The sequence below is a fragment of the Syngnathoides biaculeatus genome, chromosome 10, assembly GCF_019802595.1.
Source record: "Syngnathoides biaculeatus isolate LvHL_M chromosome 10, ASM1980259v1, whole genome shotgun sequence".
Classification (NCBI taxonomy): domain Eukaryota; kingdom Metazoa; phylum Chordata; class Actinopteri; order Syngnathiformes; family Syngnathidae; genus Syngnathoides; species Syngnathoides biaculeatus.
The window spans coordinates 19,200,036-19,217,493 of record NC_084649.1 but is presented as its reverse complement, the minus strand read 5'-3'; the positions used below and the strand labels follow the sequence as shown (position 1 = coordinate 19,217,493).

At 44.4% G+C, this 17,458-nt stretch overlaps 1 protein-coding gene across 3 annotated transcripts in view; it reads right to left on the bottom strand.

Annotated features, from left to right (window-relative positions):
* The window catches only part of bsnb (bassoon (presynaptic cytomatrix protein) b), a 56,308-nt gene that overhangs the window by 11,272 nt on the left and 27,578 nt on the right, over positions 1-17,458 (bottom strand). The window contains exon 4 of one of the 3 annotated variants that reach the window (XM_061832619.1): positions 1,905-2,114. In XM_061832619.1, coding sequence (XP_061688603.1) covers positions 1,905-2,114 — 210 coding nt within the window. Of the gene's footprint in view, positions 1-94; positions 2,115-2,594; positions 2,651-17,458 lie in introns of those variants that run through there. The other 2 variants (XM_061832620.1, XM_061832624.1) reach the window with 2 other exon arrangements.

Below are 17,458 nucleotides of genomic sequence, written 5' to 3'. Positions count from 1 at the left end.
AAAACAAAATACAATACAAAAACATGTGATGTAATATAACATGAAAACAATTTAATAGGTTTGTGACAAAAAAGATTAATTGCAATGGTGGGAATGAGAGGGCTGCTCGAAAGACAAGATAGATTCAGTGGATATAAAAAGTCTACACACCCCAGTTATGGCAGGTTTTTATGATGACTGAAGTAATGATACCAATATAAATCATTTAATACTTTTTTTGCATTATTAATGTGACCTTCAGTATGAGCTGTACAATTTGGTATATATGATCTCTTTTGACTTGAGAATCATAACGATAAGATGTAACTTTGGATGATCATTTCCAGATTTACATATTTTTACAACATAGACCAATATAGTTTTTCCGTTGTAGTGCATTCTGGGAAGTGACGTCACATGGGGATGTGCCAGAGTTTTTAGCGGTAGCCACAGTAGCAGCCCCGGGCAGCAATGAACGTTCGAAATTTTGTTCAAGCCGCAGTGTGATCAGATAAATGAGGCGCGTGAGGAAGATGAAATCGGTCATATTCAGTGGTGTATTTGTATCTACTGCTAAAATGGGATAAGCAAGCTACGTGGCCAGCGCCTCGTGTCTTTCGCGTCTTTTTGCCCGGCTTCCACATCATGTGGCTGTTTAGATTCCTTGTGAGGAAAAAAATAAACGGGTGACGAGAACGCAGTCGCGGATCTTTCGGCGCGGCAACTCTTCTGACCGCTTCCTCCCTCTTCCGACCGCATCCTCAATTATCTCTCTTTGGGAAAGCCATGCTTTTTTTACATTCCATGCTGATTGGAAATTGCCACCAAAAAGCGGCACGGTATGGCATTTTTAACTCTTTGCGCGAATTCTTCGCAAGTGGCTAGCACAGGTCCGCAGAGAGTAGCAGTGTAAACAATTTTACAACAGCCATTCTCCTCATTCCCATAATGCTTTCTGCACACTAAAACAAATTATAGTCAAATTTTTTCTAACCAATAGGATTAGTTAAGGTCACTAGTTTAATGTATTTAAAATGTCGATCGGTGTGCACTTTATATGTTGGCTGTGCGTCATTTCAACAGGGGTGTGTACACTTTTTATATCCACTGTAAATTTTATCAGTAGACAGACACATGGGTTATGGTATAGATAGGTATCTGGAACAATTATTAATTGATGAATTATGATGATTGATGACAACCATAGCGACATTAGTGAGTACATATTGAAGGCGAAACTGATGAGAAAAACGTATACAAGCAACCAAATGAAACCAAAAAAATGTATCAAAATGATGAGTTGCGGGAGTGAAGAGAAGGCGAAGATTCAAGCTGCTCACTTCTCGGTGTCTTGACATCTGGATTTCTTCTGCTATCTTCAGGTCTTTTGGTGAAGTGGCCGACTCTGGCAAGGCTTTCTTCGGTGAGGCCTTGACGTCCTCCTTTAGAACTTTAGGGGAGACTTTTGGCTTCTCCTGGCTCGGCGTCTGTTTGCGTACCTGAGACGGACCTGTGGGTTTAGACTGCGTGGGTGCTGTTTTTGATGAAGGAGGAGAGCTCTTGGAATTAGTGGGTGCTGATTTAGGGCTGGATGCAACCTTGGCACTAGACAAAGAACCCTTCACCTGAGCAGTGGGCTGAGCAGATCCCCTCGTCGGAGTCTGCCCTTTCGCCTGGCTCTGGCCTTTGGTTTGGTTACCGGACTGAGTCGGACCTTTACTTTGAGCAGGCCCTTTATTTTGAGACTGTCCTTTACTCTGGACCGAGGGTTGTGTGGGACCCTTGGTTTGAGAACCTGATAGAGAGGAACCCTTGGCTGGAGGAACAGACTGGGCTGAACCTTTGGTTGGAGGAGAAGCTTGGCGTACCCCCTTAGATTGCGAGGAGTTGTCCGCCTGTTTCATCGGAGAGGGAGGGCCACTTACTTGGGAACCCGGTGGTTTCTGTTGCTGCTGAGGACCCGTGGGCCTGGGCCCTGACCGCTGATCACCCGCTTTTTGCTGAGTCGGTTGCAGATTAGACGCTGAAGTTGGCAAAGCGGAACCCGCAGAATGCGTCGCGGGCCCCGGAATATCTCCCAGACTTCCTGACAGCGCCCTCTGCGTCTGGCAGTTCAAGCAGAGCCATTCTTTTATCTAAAACACAAAAGAAAACGGTAATTAGGAATACTGTAAGCTACTCCAGTTTTCCACGACGATGACCTGGCGCGCCTTTTCCCCATTGAACCTTTCCAAACATGGCTTTTGATCCGTTTGAGATGTTGGACTAATTTGACAACATTAAGCACTTTCCAACAGAGTACACAGAGGAAATGTGCGGGAGAATACAAATTCAAACATCTCTCACATTAGACTGGCAATTAGAACGTCTATGAAGCATAAATCATCCGCCATGAGCGAGACTGCCATTTGTCCCACGTTATCGGCACTGAAAATAGACGGACAAGGCTGACGGGCGAGGAGGAAAATCTTCTCGCGGGCGGCAAATTGAAAATACACAGATTAGATATCAGGTCAATGCAGGCGATCGATGAGGCGGCTCAATGAAATGGGATGGTCATGTTTATATTACAGGCTATGAAAGATGAAACGAGAGCCGGCAGCGCCATGTCTGCAACCCTTGCTCGCCGTTTCTAAAAGGATCGTCTTTGCCTGAGGACTGAACAGGCAACCTGGCAAGACAAAGTAACACATCTCATTATGCAGTGGGTTGATGACACAAAAATGACCATTGTCAATATTTAATGGATGTTTTTGATGGCAATGTTGGTGTAAATTAGATTAAGGTAATTACTTTCTCGGATGCAGCACACAAATACATTAGTGTGGCATTTTCCTCACACGGCAAATAAACTATCGAGTGTTCAACGAACTGATGTACAAAAGTCGACATTTCAAGCAAAACAAGCAGCACAGAAAAGCTAGTCGAGTCACGAGGAACATCCATCCATCCATTTTCTCAGCCGCTTATCCTCACAAGGGTCCCGGGAGTGCTGGAGCCTATCCCAGCTGTCACTGGGCACGAGGCGGGCTACACCCTGAACTGGTCAGCAACCAATGGCAGGGCACATTGAGACGAAGAGCTGCATTCATAATCACACCTAGGGGCAATTTAGAGTGTCCAATTAGAGTTTGCATGTTTTTGGGATGTGGGAGGAAACCGGTGTGCCTGGAGAAAAAACCCACCCAGGCACGGGGAGAACATGCATACTCCACAGAGGCGGGGCCGGGATCAAACCCGGGACCTCAGAACTGTGAGGCCAACGCTTTCCAGCCGAGCCGCCCACGAGGAACATGTTAACCATATTGATTGGAATCATTTCAAGACCCCTGGAGCCCACTAGCCGTACGTTCTTTTGATCATGACATTTCTGTACCAAAAGTCTCTACCATTGCAAAAAAAAAAAATATATATATATATATATATATTTTTTTTTTTTTTTTTTTTTTTCTCTCGCTGGGTTGTTGAATAGTCAAAGCGACTATTGTGAACAACAGAGATGTTGACATGAAAAGGACAAAAAGACTAATGCACTTGGGGAGCGGAACACAAAAACGTCATGCACTTTGTTGTAAGACTTTACTCTGCAGCGTCATTAACCTGAAAGTACAAAGAGATTAACGGTCCTGGGCATTGAACGCTGTAATAAAAGTACATAGTGGCATTTTTCTGTCAAAGTCTGTTACCCCTAACAACCGCTGTCTTGTTCACTTTGTTTGAAACGTAGATCTGCCTTTCATATTCATATCACGTTTAACTGTACAAGCATTAACTGCGAGTCTTCTTAATGATACCTAGTGATTTAAGATTGCACATTACGTATAATTAATTTTAACACCGGGCGGCATGGTGGGCAGCTGGAAAGCGTTGGCCTCACAGTTCTGAGGTTCTGGGTTCAATCCCAGACCCGCCTGTGTGGAGTTTGCATGTTCTCCCCGTGCCTGTGTGGGTTTTCTTTGGGTACTCGGTTTTTCTCCCACATCCCAAAAACATGCAACATTGATTGGAGACTCTAAATTGCCCCAAGGTGTGATTGTGAGTGTGGCTGTTTGTCTCTATGTGCCCTGCGATTGGCTGGCGACCAGTTCAGGGTGTACCCCGCCTCCTGCCTGTTGACAGCTGGGATAGGCTCCAGCACTCCCTGCAACTCTTGTGAGGATAAGCAGCAAAGAAAATGGATGGATGGATGGATGGAATTATACCACCTTAGTGATGATAAAATCAACTGTGTAATTCCGATGGTGTGTTTTTTTTTGTTTTGTTTTTTTTACATTGTCTGTAAAATCTTTATTCATTCCACAAATTGGGGTGTACACAACCTGGTAGGTGGTGCATTGGCCTCGCCATTCTGAGGATCCCGGTTCAATCCAGGCCCCACCTGTGTGGAGTTAGCATGTTTTCCCCGTGCCTCTGTGGGTTTCCTCCAGGCACTCCAGTTTCCCAAAAACTTGCATTAATTGGACACTTTAAATTGCCCATAGGTGTGATCATGTGTGCGACTGTTGCCTGTCTCTATGTGCCCTGCGATTGGCTGGGGACCAGTTCAGCGTGTACCCCGCCTCCTTCCTGTTGACAGCTGGGATAGGCTCCAGCACTCCCAGCGACCCTCGTGAGGATAAGTGGCTCAGAGAATTGATTGATGGATAGACAGCCTGGTCGTCAATGGAAGTGTAGTGCTTAAAGAGCAAGTATTCTGATGAGTAATAATGTAGTATAATATACAATATACATCATTAGTACATTATAATATAATAATGTACTATATGCTTTGCTTCATTTAAAGATTGTTAAGTGAATTCGGATATTTGTTTCTCAATACTGCATGTGATACATATTTCTAGATAACGTGCAAGCACTGAAAACTGTGTCGTGGTGAATTGTGGAGCTATAGCATAAAACAATTTTTCACCATTTTCAGATTGTGGGGTGTTAGGTCAGTTAGAAACGGGTAACCATCACTGAAATGGGGATTTTTTTTATTATTATTATTATTTTTAATCATTCAAGTTCTGATTCTGATGGAGCAGCTGACAGGCCAAACAGACAGACTTGCTTTGTTTTCTCTTCTCTCAAGTGCTCTACTGAGAAGCTATATATAAACAGGTGCACTCTCAGAACTAACCATCTGTGCTGGTATTTTCACAGAGGAAAAAAAAAAAAATACTGTCGAAATGCTGGTGAGTCACCGCAAATATGATTGTGATTAGTAACGGTACACTATGTCATATATGCTACAACGCGCCAACATCCTCACATGATCAAACCTGCTTCACCGAGAGGTCGATATTGACCCACATGTAATACACGCTGCAGTAATGGCGTCGTGAGTGTGTGTTCGGTACATCGCGATGACATAATCTTCCCAGAAATACTCACTTTCAACATCCAACCTTTTATAGGTTCGAGTAACTTGTGCATTAAAGCATCGATGTAATTAAAACACAAAGGCCGACACATTCCTGAGATGCCAAACCAAAGTCGCTCCTGAATCAGCAAAAAAAAAAAAAGTGAAGCGGAGATATGAGAAGCCCAAACTGGATCTGAGAGTGGCAAATTATTCATGTGGAGTGCTTGAGCTGGTACGGAGGTCCGGAATATGTGCTGCGCTTCGCGCATCCTCCCACACTGTGTGCGGAAAATCGAGCTGCTGTGGAGCTGGAGTTGTTTTGGACACTGCCAAGCGAACTCCTCGCTTGGGTGTTCCACAAGTAAAGTGCAAGCACCTGAGGTGGAAACAAACTCCAGTGAAACCGACAAAAGTAGGGGGGCAAATGGTTGAACGCATCATCCATTGATTTTCTTTGCCGCTTATCCTCACAAGGGTCGCAGGGGTGCTGGACCCTATCCCAGCTGTCAACGGGCAGGAGTCGGGGTACACCCTGAACTGGTTCCCAGCCAATCGCAGGGTACATAGAGACAGACGACAGTCCCACTCATAATTACACCTACGGGCAATTTAGAGTCTCCAATTAATGTTGCATGTTTTTGGGATGTGGGAGGAAACCGGAGTGCCCGGAGAAACCCCACGCAGGCACAGGGGAGAACATGCAAACCACACACAGGGAGGGGGCGGGATCGAACCCGAGACCTCAGAACCGTGCCGCCCGAATGTATCACTTTGTGCTAATAACTGTAATCCACTTTTGTGTTTGTGTGCCCGCCGCAACCTGTTAGCGAGCTCATCTTGTTAGCGAATCGGTAACCTCGTTAAATGGCAGCAGGTTAACTCGTGTGCTAACCGGAGAGCGCGCTTCACCTCGGCGCTCAACTGGAACGCAGATGCGGCTGACGAGATACACACTAATCAGTCCATTAAGTAGTGAAACCGGCAGAGCGCGTTACTATCCACTGAAACATCAGCATCGGGTTTTCATTAAGCGCATCCTTTTACCGATTTAGCTTGCTGCATCTTGAATGTTGATGACGGCGTGCACCGTATGTATCGTGGGCTGATGAGAACGCGGCGCAGCGGAACTTCCGATGTCAAAGGGAAGGAGCTCGATCTACGATTTCTCCTGTTTTTGAAATCACGGAAAGACAAATCTTCACTTCTAGGGTGAAATGAATTTTTTACTACCAATCAAGCCGTACATTTTAATTTTAATTTGGCCTTTCACTGTCAGTGATTCCCAACATTTACCATGACGACAAGAGATCATAATTATCTAATTTCCCTTAATTGGTCTACTTATTATTCATTGACATCGTATAATGTATCTTTGTCAATCTATCTCGTGATTTATGCTGGCAGGCAGAACAATTAATTTTTAAATAAAATAACCTTGTATTTCCACATTAATCATACAACAGAATAAAAGCTTTGTGTTCAACACAGGAATGATACAATTTTGAATCTGACTACTTTGATTGGAAGGCCAGGTGTATCACACAAATAAATCGTTCAAAAAAAAAAAAAAATCATACCTTGTGATTTCTGGATTTTTCTTTCTAGAGCTCTCTCGCAGTGGACATGCACCTATGATGAAAATTTCAAACCCCTCCATGATTTCTAATTGGGAGAACTTGCAGTATAGCAGGGTGTTCAAATACTTATTGTCTTCACTGTGTGTATGTACCAGATAGTAGATGGCATACAAAACTCAATATAACGGTGCTGTATCCTCATTGGTAAAAGTAATAAAGTGAGGCCAGTATTTTTTTTTTTTTTTGCATTGACCACTTCCCATTCTACTGTATTTCTACATAAAGATGCAATGTTTAAAATACAGTAATGTACATTCCGTATATTGTCTGGGGTATTGTGAGGCTTCGCTTGCATTTTTCCACAGTCGTACGTCTCTACAGCAGATAAATCCACCGTACATCCAGAAAATGAGCTTAAACGCTGTAGGCGGATGCAGGCCGAGCCTAATTTATGATGTGCATTGGAAAGAAAAGAGCGGCATTTATTCTGCGGAGGCAAGGTGATGCAACAGCAGATGCAAATTCAGTCGGAGGCTTTGTGAAAATTCGGTTGACGAAGCAGAACGCGGGCAAAAGCAGGAAGTGAACAGCACCGGCGGGGCGAGGCCGTGCGCCGGCCGGGCCACTCGCAGCTGGAAAATCTGCCCTTTTATTGTCCAAATAATGAGAGATTCAACACTGCGGGTTATCACAAGGAAAAAGGTCAGCGAGATTGAGCCCATTCACACGGATTGATCCAAGCTCCCGTTGGATTCTTGCTGACACACCGCAGCCACGACAAGTCACATACGCTAGTGTGTATCTGGCGTTTGTGTCTGCGTATGCGCTACCAGAGGGCGCCCGTCTAATTAGGTGCACAAACGCATTATGTTTCCGCACATGTCAGTTCCGTTGCAGCAGTTACATATTCGTCAACATTATGTAACGCCGCACGCTTTGAGAGCCACGCAGGAAACGTTGAACATTGTTATCCGGGATTCGGATCGAGCGCGCAGAACGGCGAGCAACCGGGATTGCGGGTTTGAAAATGAAACCGTCAACCCGCAAGAATGATCTTTCTTACGGGGCCGAATGCGCGGTGGGTTACTGTCTCATTAATCAAAATAATACACCAACTAAATTAAATACAAAGCACATACACTGAGAGAAAACCTCAAGCTACATAGAGTTAGCGAAACAAAGTTTAAAGAGGACAAACAAACAGACAAGGTAGAATAAAGGGTTCATGAATGTTGAATTTCATCTTGTAAAAGCTTTTGTTTTATTGACAGACATCTGATCATTTTCATGTCATTTGCAGACGTAAAAACAATTCCTCTCGGCAGAGCGGCACTGATTAAAAAAAAAAAACATATATATATATATATATATATATTAAAAAGAAAATCATTTTATTATTATTTAACTAAGATAGATAGATAGATAGATAGATAGATAGATAGATAGATAGATAGATAGATAGATAGATAGATAGATAGATAGATAGATAGATAGATAGATAGATAGATAGATAGATACCCCACCTCCTGCCCATTGACAGCTGGGATAGGCTCCAGCACTCCGGTGACCCTTGTGAAGATAAGCAGCAAAAGAAAATGGATGGATGAATGGATGACCATATAGAAATTATAAAAATAAATATGCATACAAATCTATTATGTATATATATATATATATATATATATATATATATATATATATATACACACACACACACACACACACACATGTATATACACATACTGGGATGGGCTTCAGCACTCATGCGACCCATGTGAGGATAATCGGCAAAGAAAATTGATGGATGGATATATTTTATATACATATATAAATTAAAAAAATTAATAAAATATACAGTACATACTGTCTACTGGGATGGGCTCCAGCACTCCCGTGACCCTTGTGAGGATAAGCAGCTAAGAAAATGGATGGATGGATATACTGTATATACACAAACATATTGCATAAAACAACAATCCTACATGGTGTTGTTCAGTGGTTTGTTCGACTGCAGAATAGAACCAATAGTCGAGCCGCAAAACCTGGCGGGGGAGATTGGAAGACTTTTACACTTGCCACCCATGGAGGGTGCCAGCGAGTGCACAATCCCATTCGGGGACGCGCGTAGCCCTGTGGGAGGGCACACGCCCACACGCGAACACGAAAGCGCAGTGCAGAATACCAAACTCTCAGGTGCCTGAGCCAGATTTGAGCAACCTGTTAAATGTTCCACTTGGGAGACGCTTCCTTCCTTCCTTCCTTCCTTCCTTCCTTCCTTCCTTCCTTCATGTTCATGCACAAATAAGAGTCATCCTTCCCGGGCCACTCGACAGCTACAGCACACATGAACGCACACGCTAGTCGATATTTTGTTATGTAAGCTTATGGGCCTTGAAAACGTGCCGGGAAAAGATACTGTGAGGAAGCTACGACCTCAGTGTTGTCCATCCTCCTGTTAGTCAAGTCACAGCAAGAGTCAGGCACCCCCCCCCCAACCCCCCTTGCGTGGGTAAAAAAATGTCAGCTGTCATCTAACGCACTTGCATACCTCAGTCAAACTGAACATTTCAGCTCTTCAACACCGCGAGCAGGAAGGCATCTTTTCCCCTCCTCTGACTGCAACGCACTGATTAGTGTTTAGTGTTTTTGCATCAGTGGAGATTAAAAACTTGACATTAAAAAAAAAAAAAAAAATCACAAGTTTAACGTAATTATTGACGAAAACAAAAACAGTCATTACATGGTAGAAGTGGCAAATACTGTATGTTTGCAAATACCATAGAAATAACGACTGTGTGACTGCAGAAGTAACACCAACTATTAAAAGATGCCGTTTGATTCCGTGCATTAGAGTTCAGTTCTGTGATCTTATGATCAGCAAATACAATATTAGGTTAATCTATTTTCTACTATGAGATTTCAATAGAGTTCATGCTGGCCTATCTCCACTGACTTTGGTACAGAGGCAGGATAATGTACGCCCTGGACTGGTCGCCGTCTGATCGTAATAAGGCACGCTGACTTTAGAGCATCCATCCATCCATTTTCTTCGCTGCTTATCCTCACGAAGGTCACGGGGAGTGCTGGAGCCTATCCCAGCTGTCAATGGGGAGGAGGCGGGCTACACCCTGAACTGGTCAGCAACCAATGGCAGGGCACGGAGAGACAAATAGCCACACTCACAATCACACCTATGGGCAATTTAGAGTGTCCAATTAATGTATATTTTTCGGGATGTGGGAGGAGTTCCCCGGAGAAAACCCACGCAGGCACGTGGAGAACATGCAAACTCCACACAGGTGGGTCCGGGATCGAACCCGGTACCTCATAACGATGAGGCCAACACACTGCAGCTGATCCACCGTGCCGCCGACTTTAGAGTAGGGGTCACCAATTACTTTGAAACTCAGAGCGACTTTTTTGGGTACTGATTAATGTGACAAGCCATCACATCTTCTTAAACACCACAATTTTTCAAATTATATTTCATCCCATTTTATATATATATTTAAGATTATTAATTGATGTTAATGATATCTCACAATAAATATGACCAATTATTTAAGTTGATTCAAGGAAAAACAAAAATAGCACTCTGCAGGAATTTCTTTCTTAAAATTTGTTTATGTTTTCAATTGATAAAGTCTAAAACATTACTAGGAAAACAAACATGAAATATAAAATACAATTTTAAAAAAGTTCCCAGTGAAAGAAAGATCACTTGGACTTAAAAGCATTCAAAGTGGTATATACTAGATTTAAAATTGTAGATCTAAATTTGCGAGGGTGGTTTAAGTTTATTTTCACTTTCCAGGGACTTTAAAGTTCCGAAAATAGCATCTAAACAAGGATGGCCGCAACTCCAAATAATCGTTCACATTTGAGTCAGAGAGAATCGTGAGCCATAGGAGGTCTTGATTAGCAAGCGAAGGTCAGGAGAGCAGGAGGTCAGTAGAACTAACGCATGAACATGGGCCCGCTTCCCATGGAAAGGTGTTAAGAGGGCGAACCGGGGATGAGGTTAGGGTGAGTTGGAAATACGTTTGGCTCAGTCAGCACAATAACCCTGAAACACGACATGCGAGGGTGCTGCGCATTTAATGCTGCTTTCGATTTCCACCTCAATCCCGTGATGCCAAGTGTAGGAAACTCTCTCCGAAGCTTTTTTGGAAATCACCGTAACTGCATCGAGGGCCGTCTGTACGAACAGCGGTTTACGACTACCGATCGCGCGCTAGCGCGTGTCGCAAGAGTGCCACGCCGCAGCTGTGACAGGTCGCTCGGAGTCAGCAGGTATATAGGTCAATCCCCCGCGACTCCTTCAATGGGGACACGTGCTCAGGCCTATGGATTAGAGCGGAAATGAAGGATCATCCACACAACAAGCGGCACTCTCGAGCCCACTTACAGTCACATCTATCCAGACTCATGAGTGACGGCTGTGATATCAAATATGGTAGTAAGTATGTTTATGGAATACAGAATGTACGCTTTCGTTGATATCGGCGGGTGAATTTTCGATCGGACACTTTTGCAGGTGTCTGAGGAACTTTTAGAGGAGCCGCGAGTGTGTTCTTGTGTGGAGACGTGCATGAGAAAAGATTTCATGATGAGGTTTTAAGATACGGTATTTTGAAGAACTATGCTTCGAGGTAAATGATATGAAGATGAATGATGAATTTGATGAACATTTTTTTGGGATGTTAGCATGCTTGGATTGCAAAAACATTGATACATTTGAACGGGTATGAATAGTACAAGTACAAGTACAATAGTACATCCATCCTTTTTCTTCACCCCTTATCCTCACGAGGGTCGCGGGGAGTGCTGGAGCCTAACCCAGCTGTCAACGGGCTTGAGGCGGGGTACACCCTGAACTGGTTGCCACCCAATTGCACTCACAATCACACCTAGGGTCAATGTAGAGTGTCCAATTAATGTTGCATGTTTTTGGGATGTGGGAGGAAACCGGAGTGCCCGGAGGAAACCCACACAGGCACGGACGGGGACAACATGCAAACTCCACACAGGCGCGTCTGGGATTGAACCCGGGACCTCAGAACTGTGAGGCCAACGCTTTACCAGCTGAGCCCACCATGCCGCCCAGCAATAAACGATTTGCAGTTGAAAACAACAACAACGATTAAAACTGCCTCTATGACCTGACAGCAGAATATTATTAAAAAGATATTTAAAAAAAAAAAAAATCATCCTTCTCTCATCTCATCTAATTCTCCTCATTTAAATATAATTATTATTTCAGAAGTGAGCACGGCAGGGCAAGTGTAACCAATCGGCGGGTCTACAGACAGGAAGTGTGAGCAAACAATCCATCGAACACGTTGCGCTCTCCAGCTTTGCGGCAGGAAACACACAGCCTCACACAAAAGGAGACTACACTGTAGTTTATTGGCTGGATTATTAAGATTTGGTCAGCAACAAGAGTTGAAAGGAAGCAATAGGAGAGCTCGGTGCTTTAAATCAAAGATCGACCGTGGTTGTCCGACAAGCAGACGGCTCCATCTTGCTGGGCTTGGAAAACCTCATGCACAGACTCGTGAAAGAACGGTGACAACAGCGTTCTCACCAGCCCGTCAGGAAACTTGATCCCCTTGCTTATGTTATTAAAAGTTTCTAAATCCCTTCCCCTTGTGTGACGTTGGCCCTCCCCGAGTAAGGCAGCCGCAGACGAGCGCGACGCAGGTCCCAATCTCATCCCTCCGGCGGCTCGTCTCCCGTGTCCGGCCGACCAAAGAGGACTCCGGGGCGGCCGGCCGAGCACGACGAGACGACGCGGTCATTCTGGTTCTTTCTGTCGAGTGAGCTCGGGGCGTTTTTTTTTTTTTTTGTGTGTGTGTGTGCATGCATGCCGTGAGGCGGGGTGGGCAGGGGCCATGGAAGGAGGCTAGATTCAAATCTTGCTAGCATTTGGAAAACTTGCACACCCTGCATATGAATTATACATTTTCACCTGATGTTGGGCTTATATAAGAACAAATATGGCAATACAGTCTAATTCTATATTCTACCGCTTTATTTACCATGAGATCGTTCACACTGCTGTAAACCACAAGATTGTTAAGTATGTTGTATTTTCAGAAACAGAGAAATTAGGACAGAGGAGTATTGGGGTTATGGGGATCATAAATCCCTTCAGATGCAAATGAGTTACATCACGGTTCCAATATTCCAATTGGGTAAAACAACATTTTTGCAGTGCAGTTTCAATCTTGGCACGCGATGGCTTTTTTTTCCCTGACTGGAACTGATAATCTTTAGGACAGAGTGTGTCGTTTCCAGGCAATGAAGAGTCATTTGTCATGAAGTCTCCGTCAAGCTTTGTGCGCGTTTTCTGTCCCTGCAGGAATTGAGCGACGCAAGGTCGAGAAATGTTTCTTTTCCGTGCTATTTGTTTTTATTCATCACGTCTGAATCAATTTGATTCAGGGAAGGGGTAAAAGTTGCCTCGTTTCTGCACGCAGACCAATCAGAGTCGGAAAGGCTGTCCCGCCTCAGCGGGGGGCATTTATCGTCACCCGCTAATGAAAGACAGACATCTAGAGGAACACAATAGCATGTGGAACTGTTTTGTACTGTACTTCGGTCTCAGTTTCCTAGGAAACAGCATGTATTTGTTATTCTATATGGGCCTCTATGCCGCAATTATCGCCGATATGACAGTATGACGAAAATTCTCTTATAACTCTGTAGTCTCACTGCATTAATTCGTCAACAACGATCGCATTTCCCACTTCAATCATTCAATATAAAATATATATATATATATATATTCTTCTCTGCAATCTTTAAAAAGCAGCCAATACGCCGCTTTCATATGAATGCAATCATCTCATTGATCATGCGGTCGCATCGCCCGAGTCACTCTCTGTTCTCCACCTTTTCACTTTTAATTAGCATTTGAGCTAAATGGCAGCGAGATAAGAGAATGTGGCTGAATAAATGAGGCATAAGCATTTGTCAATAATTGTGCCGTTTGCGAGTAACATCAGAGCGCGGGGTAGTTCTCGCCGTCCCGTGGCGACGCGATAAGATGAAAGACTCGAATTTGCTTTTTCTATATTACCGGAGGCCAAACCTCTATCCGCTTATCTCATTTCTAAAATGTTATTAAAGCGGCAAACCAATCTTGTGTTGTGGCGGGCAGATGCGTCCAAACGGGCGTATCGTGCCACATGTGTGTGTCCCCGGGACCTGTTAATCAGCCTTGTTTTTATATTAGACGAGTTTCTACAAAAAAAAAAAAAAAAAAAACATGTACTCTTCTTTCTATTAATCCGTAAATTGCAAACTATCGCCAGTGTGCTAGCAGAGTCCTTCACTGTTGCGACAACAGCATTTGGATACTAATTTGACACGTTTGCGCTAGGTTCTTATTGCTCTCGACACCTGTAGCAAGTCTTGCGTGGTGATTATGATTTGGTGAAAGATTTCCTTGAATTTACTATTCTGGTTCCACTATTTCTTGGATGCGCAAAGACAAATCACTGCAAAGGACATCCTGGCAGCAGCACAGTAGCGCAGCTGGAAAGTGTTGGCCTCACAGTTCTGAGGACCCGGGTTCAATCCCGGCCCTCCCTGTGGGGAGTTTGCAGGTTCTTCCCGTGCCTGCGGGGGTTTTCTCCGGGCACGCCGGTTTCCTACCACATCCCAAAAACATTAATTGGACACTCGAAATTTCCCCTAGGTGTGATTGTGAGTCTGGCTGTGTGTCTCTATGTGCCCTGCAATTGGCTGGCGACCAGTTCAGGGTGTACCCCGCCTCCTGCCCATTGACAGCTGGGAGAGGCTCCAGCACTACCCACCACCCTCGTGAGGATAAGCGGCAAAGAAAATGGATGGATGGAAATTGCCCCTAGGTATGATTGTCAGTGCGGGTGTTTGTCTCTATGTGCCCTGCGATTGGCTGGCAACCAGTTCAGGGTGTACCCTGCCTCCTGCCCAATGAGAGCTGGGATAGCCTCCAGCACTCCCGCGACCCTTGTGAGGATAAGCAGCTAAGAAAATGGATGAATGGACGGCTATGCTGGCTATAAGGTGATTTTTCTTCAATGAGATGTCACAGTTGCAGTCATTTGTTAAAAAAACTGCTGAATTAGTGTTAGATTTACGTGAAATATTCCCTCGTTTTAAATGGTTAGGACTCAATTTGTTTTTTTATTTGATTTGATTAGATTTTGCAATTGCTGGCAACACAAATCCACATCTGTCATTACATTTCAATATCATGCTGATTCTGTGAAATCTATCTGAAATAAGCACAGTTGTTCTGATAAGATGATGGGAAAGAAATACCGGGCTTCGTGTAGTTAGAGGGAGTTTTAGGGTGAAACAGCACTTAACGGCCCTGAAGGGCAGCAAACAAAACTTGACAGGTGCTATTCTCTCAAGAGAAAGAACAAACAGACTGACAATTGCCCGATTCCCAATCTGCAAACATTCAATGAACGTCTCGGGCAAACAAAACCCAACATGGCTCTGAGAGAGAGACTCAGTATCCAAAATTTCAAACACGCAACCAACAGTGACTCCATTAAGTACATTGCACTTGCTCCAGGCAGTCAACTTTGCAGACAGTGAAGCTGAAGACTTTCCGCTTACATGAAGGCAGTGGATTGGCCATCGCTAGCCGAGCAAAATGTCCTCATCTAACTTTTGCCTGCCGCGTTATCGTTGTCGAGCCGCGGCTCAGAGCGACCGTCGGCCCCCCTCGCCTGACCGATCTGGTCGGCTGCCCGACAGCTGCGGCGCAGGGAGATTAACAAGGGGTTAAATGTAATATGTGAGCGATCAGCGAGCTTTATCTCTTTCATTTTGTCCGTCAATCTCCTGACCCTTTCATCAGAGCTCTCCCTCTGTCGGGCCGTCCAATGACATACAACCACGCGCCCCCGTTCTAGAATCTCGAATTTGCGTTGCATGCCTTTTAGTGTTCCCGGCCTCTGAGCTAAGAGCACAGAGCGCACTCAAAACGAACCCCGCTTCCTCCCTAATGTCCGCATTAGGAAGTAGTTGCCTGCCTGGGGTGCAGCAGGGAGGAGGGAGTGGGTACACACATCAGGCGGGTGAAATGATGTGTTGAGACAGGAGGACCCAGAAGCAAGGGTGGGAGGAGTGCTCTAGCCCACCTCTGTCGTCTGACAGCGAGAATAGACACAGCGCCGCCAGGGGGCCCCTCCCACCCCCACCCCGGAGCGTCGCTAAAACTCGTTAGCATAGCCACCAGGCCTTGAAGATGATGAGTTCTGAAAAAGTGATTAAGCCAACGCTGAGGTCCCTCGCAGGCCTCGCTGCGACGTGTTCAACTCGTAAGGTAAGAGAAGGATGGCGGGGGCATAAAACAAGTGCAAAAAGGATGGGGGGGGGGGCTGGTTATTTCACTTCTCCGTGCTTCTTGGATAGCCATTCATCAAAAGGGATGCTTTTGCAGCCAGAGCTGGGAACAGGTGGAGGGTGACTTCGGAGGCCTCTTCATGAAAAATGAACTCAGTGCCGAATCAGCCGCCAAAAAAAAAAGAAATGAATTTGCAAGGATCAAAGTCTGCTACTTCTGCATTTTCCTCTCACGTATCAATTTCCTTTCACCCGCAAGTTTACAAGAAGGCAAAACAATACAGCTGACACAAACAAATGCACGTTAAAGGCTCTAAAATAGTTACAACCACGATGAAGCTTAAAAATTCTAGTTCTGATGAAGTTAATAAAAACACAATCTAACAATTTGGAAATCTTAAAAAAAAAATAGACAATGTTAAATGTTCAAATTGATGAGTTTATAGTTTTGGCAAATATTTTCTCCTTTTGAATTTAATGCCTGCAACATGTTCCAAAATAAGTGGAGCAGGGTTGAATAAAAAGCTTTGTTGTTCATAAACAACGATGGGGCGAGGATCGCTACTTTACAACTGCATGTGCAAAGTGTCCGACAGATTAAGAACATCCATCCATTTTCTTCAACGCTTATCCTCACGCGGGTCGCGGGGAGTGCTGGAGCCTATCCCAGCTGTCAACAGGCAAAAGGCGGGGTACACCCTGAACTGGTTGCCAGCCAATCGCCGGGACATTGAGACAAACAGCCGCACTCACAATCACACCTAGGGGCAATTTAGAGAGTACAATTAATATTGCATGCTTTTGGAATGTTGGAGGAAACCGAAGTGCCCGGAGAAAACCCACGCAGGCACAGGGAGAACATGCAAACTCCACGCAGGTGGGTCCGGGTTTGAACCCTGGACCTTCGAACTGTGAGGCCAACGCTTTACCAGCTGATCCACCATGCCCCTCAACATTAAATGATAGTTAAAAACAACAACAACGCTTTTCATCACATATATTTTCAAACTGCCTCTATGACCTGACAGCAGAATATTATTAAAAAGATATTCTCTCATCCCATCTAATTCTCATTTAATTATAATGGAAGTAAATATGTGCCACCTGGATTTGAATTTGAAATGCCACATAAAACAGGATTTGAATTTGAAATGTAAAATGATCACATTTTCAATAGTTGTATTTCAGTATAACTTTTCAATGT